This window comes from Xenopus laevis, chromosome 8L (genome assembly GCF_017654675.1).
Source record: "Xenopus laevis strain J_2021 chromosome 8L, Xenopus_laevis_v10.1, whole genome shotgun sequence".
NCBI lineage: Eukaryota > Metazoa > Chordata > Amphibia > Anura > Pipidae > Xenopus > Xenopus laevis.
This window is the reverse complement of record NC_054385.1, coordinates 125,832,160-125,845,808: the sequence shown is the minus strand read 5'-3', so window position 1 is coordinate 125,845,808 and position 13,649 is coordinate 125,832,160. Positions and strand designations below refer to the sequence as shown.

The 13,649-nt window shown below is 41.6% G+C and overlaps 1 protein-coding gene across 1 annotated transcript; it reads left to right on the top strand.

The window, feature by feature from the left end:
• Positions 1-1,403: 1,403 nt before the first annotated feature.
• Positions 1,404-11,465, top strand: LOC108699418 (class I histocompatibility antigen, F10 alpha chain). Its single transcript, XM_018231494.2, has 6 exons — positions 1,404-2,501; positions 5,978-6,235; positions 7,095-7,379; positions 8,722-8,994; positions 9,209-9,310; positions 10,045-11,465. The coding sequence occupies exons 1-6, from the start codon at positions 2,447-2,449 to the stop codon at positions 10,089-10,091; spliced, it is 1,020 nt and encodes a 339-aa protein (XP_018086983.2). The 5' UTR covers positions 1,404-2,446; the 3' UTR covers positions 10,092-11,465.
• The last annotated feature ends 2,184 nt before the right edge of the window (positions 11,466-13,649 follow it).

The window sequence follows — 13,649 nt, the reverse complement described above, 5'->3', positions numbered from 1 at the left end:
AGGAGTGCAGAGCTTGCCAGGAGGGAGGACAAGTAGCGGAGAGCAAAGCAGCGCAGAGAGCAGCTGCATCGTTCATGTGGGAGCTAAAGTATCCAGCAGCAGAGAGCCAGGGAGGAGATATCGAGCACCGCTCCATGGATGGTCGCCGTGTCGCCGTTTCTGTAGAGGACAGGAAGCAGAGGTTTTGTAAGTTATTTATTAATAAAGACTTTGGGATTTTAAAGTATAATTTGTCTTAGTGGTTTTTTTTGTTGTGTACTAACGAATTTTTAAAAAAAATTTTTTGCTGTTACTGGTCCTTTAAACACTTCTTGCTTTTGCAAATTTTCAAAAATGAGGAGAGCACTTCTCAATAGCAAAATCGCTGTGGTTGTGTTTATTTAAAGGCTACTACACTTCTTGCTTTTGATCAGAGAAAAGGCAGATGTAATGTAACTAGATGTTTGATCATTAGAAATGTCTTGTTAGAGTCACATGAATCATGCTTTATCCTTATGCAGTTTATATGTAGGGGTTATATTCTCATCAGAGAAGCCAACATGTCCTGTGGCAGCCCAGAGCTGAAGGATTTCAATAATGAAGAACCCTTGAAGAAGAGTAGTTCCAGTCATGAGATGCCAGCTGCAACCAAGATGTCACGAGGAATGAAGGGCCTGTCAGAATATTCTCAAAGGGCCATTTCAACTTGCGATTTACATGAACCAAATAAATGGATAGTAGAAGTGTTTGAAAAACTTTCCAACTGTTGTTTCTGTGCAGAGAGTTATAATGTATAACTTTTTCATTTTACATTTGATCCTACTACCGCATATTAACCCCACCACCTTTTACAGATAAAACTGGTTCCTCTTTATAAGTCTGAAAAACAGGAAGAATTAGTGAATTGAGGTGTCTGTTTATATTGAGCTACAGCCTCTCTTTAGCCCTATAACACACTTACTTTTGACCAATAAGAATTTTGACAGACAAAAAAATGCCTTTCCCTAACTGTACTCACTTCCAGGGCCGGGATGGCGCCTTAGGCAACCTGTCCGCCCCCCCGACGGAGAGAGAGAGAGGAAAAAGAGGGGAGGGGTGAGCGACAGAGAGGAGGGAGGGGACAGCAACAGAGGGGAGGGAGGAGTGAGTGACAGAGGGGAGAGGAGGGGACAGCAACGGAGGGTGACAATAGGGAGGGGTGAGTGATGGAGGGAACAGCAATGGAGGGGAGAGTGACAATAGGGAGAGGAGAGCGACAGAGAAGAGGGAGGGGACAGCAACGGAGGGGAAGGGTGAGCAACGGAGGGGAGAGGAGGGGGACAGCAACGGAGAGGAGGGTGACATTAGGGAGGGGAGAGAGACGGAGAGGAGGGAGTGGGCAGTGCTGGAGGGGCAGCAACAGAGTTGAGGGTGATGAAGGGGAATGGTGATCGATGGAGGGAACAACAATGGAGGGGAGGGTAACAGGAGGAAGGGGAGAGCAATGGAGGTGTGGATGACAGAGGGAAGAAAAGGGGAGTAGGGGTGCAGACTAGGGGTAGGCAGAAGACAATTTTAGAGGTTGCTGCCCAGTGCCCCCCTATCATTGCACCCTAGGCAGCTGCCTCTTCTGCCTACCACTAGTTTCGGCCCTGCTCACTTCCCTTTCAAAAGAAGGGGAAAGGCTCTGTCCATTGCAAAGCAGCCTCCAGTCACTGAGTTTGCAATGACTAACACCTGCCAACCACTTTTTGCATATATCTATGGCAGTAAAATCCCACATTGCTAACCAGTAGCATTGGGTCACAGCTTGTGTAAGGTTAAATGGAAGCTCACCACCTTTACCAACACCTGTCTGAATTAAAGGTAGGATCATTTTTAAACTGGTAGATCAGCTTTTTTCAGGGTTGCAGAGTCATAAGCAGAACATATTGGAACTCAAAAATGAGACTTTCTAAAAAAGTAAATTATTCTCCTAGGCAAGTATACTGATTTTACATGTTTACTGTTTTCTTACATGTGGAGCTGATAATTTAAATTTCACAATGTTACATTGTTCTCAAATATCAGGAAGGAGAACATAATCGGAACTGCCAAAAATAAATATATATTGCACAGATTGTCTAGAAAGCAGAGGAATTAAAAGTTCCAGAGTTCAGATAGTGTTTAGTATTTGCAATAACCCTGCACCTTCCATATGAAATGAAGATAATATGCTTTCCTGAACATTTATACAAACATAAAGGAACGTTAACCCTGTACAAACAGGCAGTTTCCCCTTTAAGTTTATGTTTTCTCATAACATTGTCTCTGTCTCAAAGTTCCACGAACTTCACTGATTTCCTGTAAACTTCCTTTTCTGCCTAGTAACAACCAGCAGATTTTTATGATTGCACAGAATTTATTTCTTGTCCAATCAGTGCTAACCTGGAGAAACGAAACAGGTTATCGCTCTGAGCTATATACAGTGTAGAAATAACAGTACATAATGGCTTGTTATATCTCTCTAGTGTTCCTTCTGTGTTTCCCTGCCGTGTATTCTGGTGAGTCTGATTTCCCCTGGCTACTGTTTATTTGGAAATGTATTTATTTGCATGTTTATTTGGAAATCAATGCATTAAAGAAATATAATTAACAGTACAGTAATTGTTACATATTGATAGCATTTTACGATTTAGTAATTATTATTCAGCAATAATGCCCGTGCTTTTAATATTTTGTATTCTGATATTCTATTTATCATTTAACCATGTGATGCTTATAAATAAAGTGATAATGAGCAATTATACAACTATTTATTTGCAAATATTTTGGGTAATGACGGGCGCTTGAAAGGAGAAAAAAAGTTATAACCATCACAGTGATTATAATCGCTTATTTGAGACCCCAGGTCAGTGCACCTTTTCCCTAAAAACCGCACCGGCCCAGGGTATTTCTGTAAGAGCACCATGCTGCCATCTTATTCTGCATATTTGGGGTTCCCTGTGGCCGGCTTTTTGCTTTTTACCAACATATTTATCTATTGTCATCTGGCCCCCATTGCTCATGGCTTTTGGGAGTTGGAGGCACTTCTGGGTCGCACTGCTGACTATACTATTGCAAGTCAGTCAGTCCCAATTAATGCCATATTGATCCCTATCAACTGCCACTTGTTCGCAGGGGCCCCTACAGGTGGTTCAACATTTCAACAAGTACACTTGCAGGATAGAGTGGTACCCCCTGCAGTTTACTCCCAATTGTAGTGGTATTATCCAGCTCGTTGTCTCAACAGGGTAAATGGCAGCTTACCGATATCATAAATATGATGGTTGCTATGTGATGCGACAATAACAACATGGTGCTGACGCTTGGGGTTCTCACCTTTATGAGGCTCATACACCTCTGCAGGACGTACCACCATTATGATCCAGCAGCTCAGCACATATTTGGTCTGGTAGCGATCGTATGAGCTTATATCGCTCTTTGTAAACTAGGGGACAGAAAATGGTGAGCCGTGCAGCCTTATAGCAACGTAGGATACACACCTATTATATCAGCTAATCTAAATTAAATTGTAATTAAAATGAATGTCATTTTCACACTTTATTGTGTACTTTGGTGATTCGGCTAAACTAGGATGATGGGATTTTGAGTTCTCCCCCCCCACACCTAACGATCAGCAATTAAGTATTCATGATGTCACTCCTCTTCTCCTTACCTAAGTGCGTAATATGATCATGTGTTACACAGAAAAACAAGCCCATGCATACCTTTACTGCAAACTTCAGGTACCTTACTACAACCAGTTCAGATAAAACAATGTATCTTTTCTGCTTTTAATAGACACTGAAGTCTTCACTCTTAACTTTCCTTTTGTGGTTTATTCTTTACAATTTGGCCTATCTCTGCCACTATATTTTATTGGTTATGGCTCTTTGATACCGTATATACTCGTGTATAAGCCGACCCGCGTATAAGCCGAGGTACCTAATTTTACCTATGAAAAACTTATTGACCCGCGTATAAGCCTAGACACAACTCAGAAAAGTCTCAGAAATATCAAACAGTCGGTTTAATGTTAAAAATCAAGCCATGATGCTTAAAACATTAATTCATCGTACAATGATAAAAAAAAAAACCTCTGGTAGATGAAATAGATATACTTATATTAAGAAGACAGCTGCCTTACCGGTAAATTTGCTCCAATGGGAGGGAAGAGTCAGGAAGCTACTCCCTGTAGTAAGCGCTGATCGCCTTCAAAGGTTGCCCAGAGTTGTTAGTGGGTGGGAGGGGAAGCTTCTCTCTGCTGCTGGGCCCCTTCAAAGTTTATAGTGAATAAATCCGTGACGTCACCCAGGTCCTGTACTTCTTTCTCGGCAGCACGCATATCCTACTACTGGAGACCAGGGACAATGGATTAAAGCTGTCCAGCTGAGATTGATTTATTTTTTCACTTTCCTTCTCCGCGATCGCTGGGGTAGGGGCAGCTGATGCTGGCAGGCAGAAGGGGAGAGCCGGCGCCGGAGTTGTCCTGTCGCTGAGCTGATGACCTCAGCGTGCGCACACACTCCTTGCGCTGTTGCTTTTCTTCGCGGCTGGGAGCATGTGTGATTCAACGCTACCGGTAAGGTAGCTGACCCGCGTATAAGCTGAGGTAGGATTTTCAAGCACATTTTGGGTGCTGAAAATCTCGGCTTATACGCGAGTATATACGGTATGTGTTATATATGTATTAATTTGTGACTATCGAATTTAAGTTACATTATTTTATGACAAATGTCACTGCTTTTACAATACCATGGCTACACAGTTTAGCTATATGAGCACAAGTAAACTGATCCACACATGGTTTCTTAGCAACTAATAACACACATTTTGGCACCATTTTCAAGGGGAGTAGTATTAGGTTTGAATTTTTTCTTTCTGTTGTTACCTTGACAAAGGTCTCAAGGAAGACCGACAGTTGGAATAACAAATAAACTTATCTCTTTGTTTACATGATATTCTATGACTTTTCTGCAGTGTGCACCAAGGCTTTTTCTACAGTAAGTGAGTGCAGCTATTTTATATTTTTATATATATATATATATATATATATATATATATATATATATATATATATATATAAAAAAACAAATAATCACTCACCCTAAATCTCCCCCTAACTGGCCTTCATGCTGGGCCCCCTTAACTCATAACAAGGTTACAGATATATAGAAACATTGGGGTAACAGTCACCCTGCTATAGTTCCAGGGGTACCCAGGGTACAAATAAGCACTCACCCCAAATCTCCCCCTAACTGGCCTTCAGGCTGGGCCCCCTTAGCTCATAACAAGGTTACAGATATATAGAAACATTGGGGTGTCACCTGCTATAGTTCTAGTGGTACCCAGGGCACAAATAAGCCCTCACCCCAAATCTCCCCTTAACTGACCTTCAGACTGGGCCCCCTTAGCTCATAACAAGGTTACAGATATATAGAAACATTGGAGTGTCACCCTGCTATAGTTCCAGGGGTACCCAGGGTACAAATAAGCACTCACCCCAAATCTCCCCTTAACTGACCTTCAGGCTGGGCCTCCTTAGCTCATAACAAGGTTACAGATACAGTATATAGAAACATTGGGGTAACAGTCACCCTGCTATAGTTCCAGGGGTACCCAGGGTACAAATAAGCACTCACCCCAAATCTCCCCCTAACTGGCCTTCAGGCTGGGCCCCCTTAGCTCATAACAAGGTTACAGATATATAGAAACAGTGGGGTAACAGTCACCCTGCTATAGTTCCAGGGGTACCCAGGGCACAAATAAGCACTCACCCCAAATCTCCCCCTAACTGGCCTTCATACTGGGCCCCCTTAGCTCATAACAAGGTTACAGATATATAGAAACATTGGGGTAACAGTCACCCTGCTATACTATGGTATACTCAGCTTAACCTAAGGATGCTGTTTGTGTATAAATTAGAGTAAAAATAAGGAGCAGGGAAAATGTGGCACAACAACAAATTTCTATTGTTTTCCTGTTTCCTGACTCCTAGGCAGTCACACATTACATTACTATGTATCCATGCTTTCATCACCTGCCGACGGAGTGCCTCAGTATTCAATTGTGGTATATGCTGATGGCTTGCTACTTGGACGATATAACAGTGACATACGTCTTGCTCAGTTTTTCATTCCATCTCTGAATGTATTCACCGAGCACTTGGAGTTGCAGACCAAGTTTGCACAAAGATGGCAGGTTTATCAGGAACGCAAGATGATGTTTCTAATGGGATTCTTGAACAAAACATCAGGTGAGTGTAACAATAGCACCATCATATTATGTGATTATGGGTACAGCTTCTTGGTCAGTCTGGGCCCCCTTAGCTCATAGCAAGGTTACAGATATATAGAAACATTGGGGTAACAGTCACGCTGTAGTTCCAGGGGTACCCAGGGCACAAATATGCACTCACCCCAAATCTCACCCTAACTGGCCTTCAGACTGGGCTCCCTTAGATCATAACAAGGTTACAGATATATAGAAACATTGGGGTGTCACCCTGCTATAGTTCCAGGGGTACCCAGGGTACAAATAAGCACTCACCCCAAATCTCCCCCTAACTGACCTTCAGACTGGATCCCCTTAGCTCATAACAAGGTTACAGATATATAGAAACATTGGGGTGTCACCCTGCTATAGTTCCAGGGGTACCCAGGACACAAATAAGCACTCAACCCAACTCTCCCCCTAACTGACCTTCAGGCTGGGCCCCCTTAGCTCATAAAAAAGATACATATATAGAAACATTTGGGTAACAGTCACCCTGCTATAGTTCCAGGGGTACCCAGGGTACAAATAAACACTCACCCCAAATCTCCCCCTAACTGGCCTTCAGTCTGGGCCCCCTTAGCTCATAACAAGGTTACAGATATATAGAAACATTGGGGTAACGGTTACCCTGCTATCGTTTCAGGGGTATCCAGGGCACAAATAAGCCTTCACACAAAAATCTTACCCTAAAAAGGTTACAAGCTAATGCATAGAAACATTGGGTAAAAGTCACCCTGCTATTCTTCTGAGGCATAAATAAGCACTCAACCCAAAATGTACTCTAGCTTACCACCAGAGAGGGGCCTGAGTGTTATGTCTCTGAAACATTTGAATTCCAGACAAGGGTGCCATTCGTGTTTATCAGAGGAAATTTGCCTGTGAACTAGAAGAAGACGGCACCATTGGGGGATACCAAGAATTTGCACTTGATGGCAAGGAGGTAATAACGTTCGATAGAGAGAGGGAAGTGTTTGTGTCGGCAACACAAGAGGCTGTGATTATGCTGCCACAATGGAATCAGTATCATGGCAATGCAAAAGGGAATAAGATGTACATGGAAAATGAATGTATTGAACATATGAAGCTCTACCTCCCTTTAATAACGGCTGACTTACAGAAGAAAGGTGAGACCACAGAGAAAGTACATAAAAAGTAATACTGTAACATAGTCATTTAGGTTGAAATAAGACATGTGCATTGAGTCCTTTTGGTCTAAATGAAACATGCCCAACTACTAGTTGATCCAAAGGAAGGCAAAAACACATAATTGTAACAAACCCCTTTCATATCTTATGCTGGAACCTCCTTTCTTCTGATCTCTTGTGTCTCCTGGAAGGACCTACTGTTGAATAAAGCTCCATTGAGCATCTCTTCTCCAGTGTAACAAATCCTAACTTTGCCAACCTTTACCTAACAACTCCGGCTGGCCATACCCTTTACAAATTTAGTTGCCCTTCTTTGGACCCTTTCTAATTCAATACTAATTCTAATTCAATGTCCTGTTTGAGCACCGGGGACAATAACTCATCATATTCCAGATGGGGCCTTACCAGTTCTTTGTAAAATGGGAACCTCTTTAATACAGCTCAAGACCTTATTTGCCCTTGATGCTGCTGACTGGCATTGCTTGCTACAGCCAAGTTTATCATCTACAAGGACTTCAAGGTCCTTTTCATTATGGATGATTGCTTCCACTGTTCAACCTGCAGCTGGCTGAGAAAAGCTAATCATTGAGTTTGCTATGGGTTACTGCCCAGGTGCATATTTGCCCAGTGTTTATAAATAAGCCCCACTGAATCTCATCTGCCACTTAGCTGCCCAGATTGCCAGTTTGCCAAGATTCTATTGCATTGATGCCACATCCTGGATGGAATTAATTGGGCTGCATAGTTGTGTGTCACCTGCAAGATACATTACTTACAGTACACTCCCTTAAGTCATAAATGAACAAAATAAATAAAAATGAACCCAATACAGAATCATGCAGTGCCCCACTGCAAACCTCCAATGAGAAATGTACCAAAAGTTGTTGCATAATTTATTTCTCTTTCTGTTTGTAAACTTTGTATTTCTTATTTATTGTATTTCTAGATCTTTGTATACATACAGTATGTAGTAGTACTTTTGGGTGGCAGTTGGGGTATTGTTTCCATGGAGTGTAATAGCTACTAAGAATAATATCACAACTAGAGAAAAAGAAAAATTAGAAAGCATGATAAAGAAACACAGGAGTCTGATCCGCCAAACACCCTCATGGAAATTCCCAAATATTTGACCTTTCTTCTTGAAAAATGTACAAGGAGAGACAAGCAGTACCAGAGAAGCTTTGAAGCTCCAATTGTGCAAACTGTATGTCTCTCCATATATGAAGATCTGTGTATGTTTTTCCCATGCAAATCCTTGACTATGTTACAATGCTTGTGAGGTCCCAGTGCATTTGAGCAAATGTTCCTCTTTTATTGTCAGATAAGCCCAATGTGAAGGTTTCCAGCTCAGAGTCAGACAGCGGTGTTAAACTGCACTGCTTTGTGTTTGGGTTTTACCCCCGAGATGTGGATGTAATGTGGATAAAGAATGTAAAGCATGAGATTCATTCAGATGAGGCTTCACAGATCCTGCCAAACCCTGATGGCACCTATCAGATCAGAGTCAGTGTGGAGGTAACACCAGAGGAGGGCGCCACTTACTCCTGCCGTGTGGATCACAGCAGTTTGGAGAAGACAATGGTTGTGCCCTTTGGTGAGTGTATTTATGATGGCTGGGCACAATATAAATGGTAAATAATGCCTTGATTTGTCATATTTCCTAAAGCTCTTGATTGGAAAATCAATACAGTATATGTCAAGGATAATGGTTGGGAGTGGTAGTACTTCAGTCAGAGCACCCTTGCTAATAATGTACAGATGTATTTGTGACTTTATCTGCCAGTGATTATTTGCTCTTTATTTTGCAGAAAGAGAATCCAAACAAAAAATTACATTCATTCTAATTGGTGTTGCTCTGGCCGTTCTCCTTGCTCTCAGCCTGGGATTTTATATACAAAGAAAAATGAAAGGTATTGTTTTAATTTACCAAATAGAATGTATCTCCTCCTGTAAAAGACAAGGATATAACAAGTGACAAGTCACTGAGGAGTTATGTGGCTGTGACGGACTGGGGTGTCCTAGGCTGCCACCTCAGGGCCCCCACCCCAGCTGCAAACTCTTTCTGTCACCATAAGCCTCCACCAAACACATCCCAATTCCACCAAGCTCGTGCCATGTACCTGCTACATCTTCCTTGTAAACATGATCGGGGGTGGGAAAGAAGCGCTTGAAGTTCCTGGTGGGGAGCCAAGAGCAGGTTTGGGGAGGCGAGGCCCACCAGGTTTTTCCCCAGTGTCCCACCAGCTCAGTCCGACCCGGTCTGTGACCATTGCTTAATTTAAAGAATTGAATTGTCATTGATTCTGGAACGTGTGTGTGTGTGTGTGTCTAAAAGTGGGACTTATTAAGCCAATATCTCTTAGGCTAGGGCCAGGTGGAGAATCAGCTGGGCAGTTGCTCCCCAGCTCTTTCTGTAGGCAAAGGAGGATTTCAGCACGAAATTCCAAATCTGCCGCGTCAGGCTCCAGATATTGTTACACCTAGATCCGCAATCGTCTGGTCCTGAGCTCTAATATTCTTTGTGATGGACAGCCCTGTATCACGTAACTGAATCTAATAATGTAAGACATTGGAAATACTTTTGATATCTAAATCTAATAAAATTCTCTGAATATAATACCATTTTTAACCATTTTTTTTTTAGGATTTAAAGGTAGCCGGCAGAGTGTGAGCACAGAGGAACAAGATTAAAATCAAAGTATACCGGAAGAGATGTTTCAGTTCCCAATAATGTGACTCATGTCTTTACCCTAGCATTGAAACTTTGTTGCGTGCAGCTGGTCATCAGGTTCAGCACGTCCCATTGGCTGACTGCACTGCTGATGCAAAGTCAAGGAGTGGTGGTGCTACAAATGTGTTAGACAATAAGAAGAGTGCAGGAAGGAGTTCAGTGAAGGAGAACTTCTTTTTTTTAATTGGCTGCTAACCTTGACCCTACCATGTGCATGTCTTTCTGAAATGTGCATTGGCAAACCATGTAATAGTATTCATTCCAGTGGACAAAAATTGTGCTTGTGATCTATAGTGGTGGGATATGGTGAGTACTAAGCTCACGTAAAAACTAGCTATCAGCACTATCACAATGGCGATCTTCACTGGTATGGTGGGTCTCAGTGAACTTCTAGACAACACCGCAAAAAGATTTCTTCTTGAAAAGGTTATTTTGTGGGTTGGTATGGTCCGCAGAGCCTATCATTAAGCAAGCATATACTCTATGGGAAACTCAGGAGATCAGGGTCTATATTGACCCTTATGACAGTCAGAAGGACCCTGTCTCAACAGCTCACAATATCCCTATGTTTTACCCTTTTCACCCACACAGTAGACTAACAGTGCAATTGAAGGGATGCTTTACATGGAATTAATTTTTTGCATGTTTTTTTAACATGCCCATGTGGACTAGTCTAAATTGGCAAAGCTATAAAGATGTGAAAGCTCATGTCTCATAACACAGGCCTTCCACCATCCTTATTAACTAGAAATTCTTGGTTCATGAACACTGTAGGGTCACCGGACTAGCCACACATAGATAGTTGTAAAATACTATACATGAGAACTGTTAACTGAAAATAAAATTGTAGGTGTATAGCTAAAAAGTATTGCACCCTTCATGGATTCATTAATGAAGTGATTCCCAACCAGTGGCTCACAAGCAACATGTTGCTCCCAGTGGCCCCAAAGCAGTTGCTTATTTTTTAAATTCCTGGCATGGAATCTGGTTGCATGAAATCAAACACTCCTATATGTCAAAGACTCCTATATGCTGCCAGTCCACATAGGGACTGCCAATAGCCAATCACAATCCCTATTTGGCATCCTTTTTCATATTTGTGTTGCTTCACAACTCTTTTAACATTTGAATGTGGCTCATGGGTAAAAAAAGGTTGGGGACCCCTGCATTAATGATTATGATTAGTATCTTGCTGCTAACAATCCCTATACTTGGAAACGTTTGCAATTTTTCATTACAGTACCTAGTTTTTCAATGACTGCTTTGTGATGTACATGGTTATAATTCCATTTATGATGTATAAAGGATGTAATAAAGTTTTTGTTATTGTAAAAGGTCACGTTTTTTTGTCTAAAACACTGCACTTTGTATATATCGAACACAATGGTAACAATTCATCAAGCCTTGGTGCAAGCTCAAGTACAATTCAATTTCTAATAGGGTGTTGTCTCTTCTACTCAATGTAACTGAAGGAGTCTCATTGGGACCTGGGTTTTTACTATTGAGTGCTGTTCTTATATCTACCAGGGAGCTGTTATCTGGTTACCTTCCTATCGTTCTGCTGAATGGCTGCTGGGAGGGGGAAGGGAGGGGTTGATATCAGTCCAACTTGCAGTACAGTTTATCAGAGCACAAGTTACATGACTGGGGGCTTCTGGGAAACTGACAATATCCCATGTCAGATTTCAAAATTAAATATAAAAAAATCCATTTTGCTGAAAACAGCACTATTAACTGATGTGTTTTGAAAAAAAAAACATGTTTTCCCCATGACAGTATCCCTTTAATCACCGATTCTGTTGTACATGTAGGGAGGGGAGGAAGTTTTGCCAACCTTTATTTCATATAATCCCCTTTAAATGGTTTTGGACAGCTAAGAGCTGGTTGATTTACAGCTGGGAGGGAGAAATGTTTCACTATCCAGGTCAAAGTATTTCCATGCCAACTCAGTAACTGGAAAGGGTATCAGAGTTCACAAATCATTTAAAGGGGAAGTCACCATATAATCTTTTTGTTTGCCACCCGCTCACTGGAGGAGGTGGTGTGCTGATGGGCCTGGGGCAGATGTAGGCCTCAGTTGGTGAAGTAATTACTAGGAAAGATTAGTAATTGTCACTCTAGGAGGCAGGATCAGGGTAGTTAGAAGATCAGCCAGAGGCTCCATTCAGTAGACCAGTAAGTGTTAGTACCCTGCAGTGTCAACCCCCAGTATAGGCACAAGGAATAGGAGATTCAAAAATGAATAAATCACAGGGAGCATTGCCTACAACTGGGTACTAGTTTGCTAATCTGTTAGAATTATCTCTAGTGAACACTAAAGCTGTGACTGAGGCCAAGTACAGTATACAAAAGGTGCCATGAAGCAGATCATTTAAAAAATGTGAATTGGATGCAATTACACATGTGCAGCACCGCCTCGTGACTGCAAAGATGCTTGAATTCTGGGGGGGGGTGGACATGGTGACTGCACTTGAATTGCACTTTTCTTACTGCACTTGTAAATGACTCCATATATGTTTTGTAATCAAATACTGTTTCCATGATGTTTGTGAGTGTGCTACACTTTTACTTTGTGATGCCATTTTAGAGAGAGTTTCTTTTAGGTGATGGTGTGAATGTATTGCACCTGTAGCCTTAATAAATGTCACATTGACTCTAAACTGGGCGCGTTTGATATCATTTTATGTGCACCATCCCAATTAACATTGAGATAACATGTATGTATCACTCTATTTTGGCCCCACAACAAACCAGCAATTACAATGATATAAAATGCTATATAATGGTACAGCATTTACTAAATAATTAAAAGTAAACTGTACCCAGATCCACAATAAATTGGAGTATTATTTGTCATCACATAATGACCCCCTTTTATTACAATAGTATTTCATGTTTATCTTTAATATTTGCTGTTACACTGGGACATTGGCATTTCCATATGCCGATCACCAGATAGAGCTTTCGGGGCAATTCTCATAGACCATGGAATACAGTTTTTGACCCATGTACCAGTGTTCTGTTCTCTGGGTACTGATCTGCGCTGGGCTCTCATTTCTCTATATGGCACAGCAGTTTATGAGCATAATGCAGTTTCTATAAAAAAAACTTCCTTTATTCAGCGTAGTAACACTGACAATATTTTCTAATTGGACAGAATACCTATTCCTGTCTAATCAGGATAAAGTAAGTGAGTTTTATAAGTGAAATTCTAGTTATCGCTAACGTTAGTCCATAAAGCACAGCAGAAACAACGGGCTTAATGGTGCTGGGGTTGTGTAACTGGCGTATGTAACTGGCGTGTGTAAGTGGCATGTGTAAGTGGCGTGTGTAAGTGGCGTGTGTAATGGTTGGCAGGAGAATGGCTTGTGTTTCTGATCCTCAGTGTTGGCATCTCACCAGTTTATTGTGGTAAGTAAATGATGCCACCCTCTCTCTTATCACACCAGCTGCTAGAGACTTACTTACTGTGTGCTAGCAGGTGTATTAACAGGAAACACAATAGGAACTAATTTATC

What these genes read in the sequence shown, in the direction of transcription:
- LOC108699418 (XM_018231494.2), top strand. Translation starts at nt 2,447, where the DNA reads ATGGCTTGTTATATCTCTCTAGTGTTCCTTCTGTGTTTCCCTGCCGTG. An exon ending in ATTCTTGAACAAAACATCAG is followed by an intron (nt 6,236 to 7,094) that starts GTGAGTGTAACA and finishes TTTGAATTCCAG; the next exon opens with ACAAGGGTGCCATTCGTGTT. An exon ending in TATACAAAGAAAAATGAAAG is followed by an intron (nt 9,311 to 10,044) that starts GTATTGTTTTAA and finishes TTTTTTTTTTAG; the next exon opens with GATTTAAAGGTAGCCGGCAG.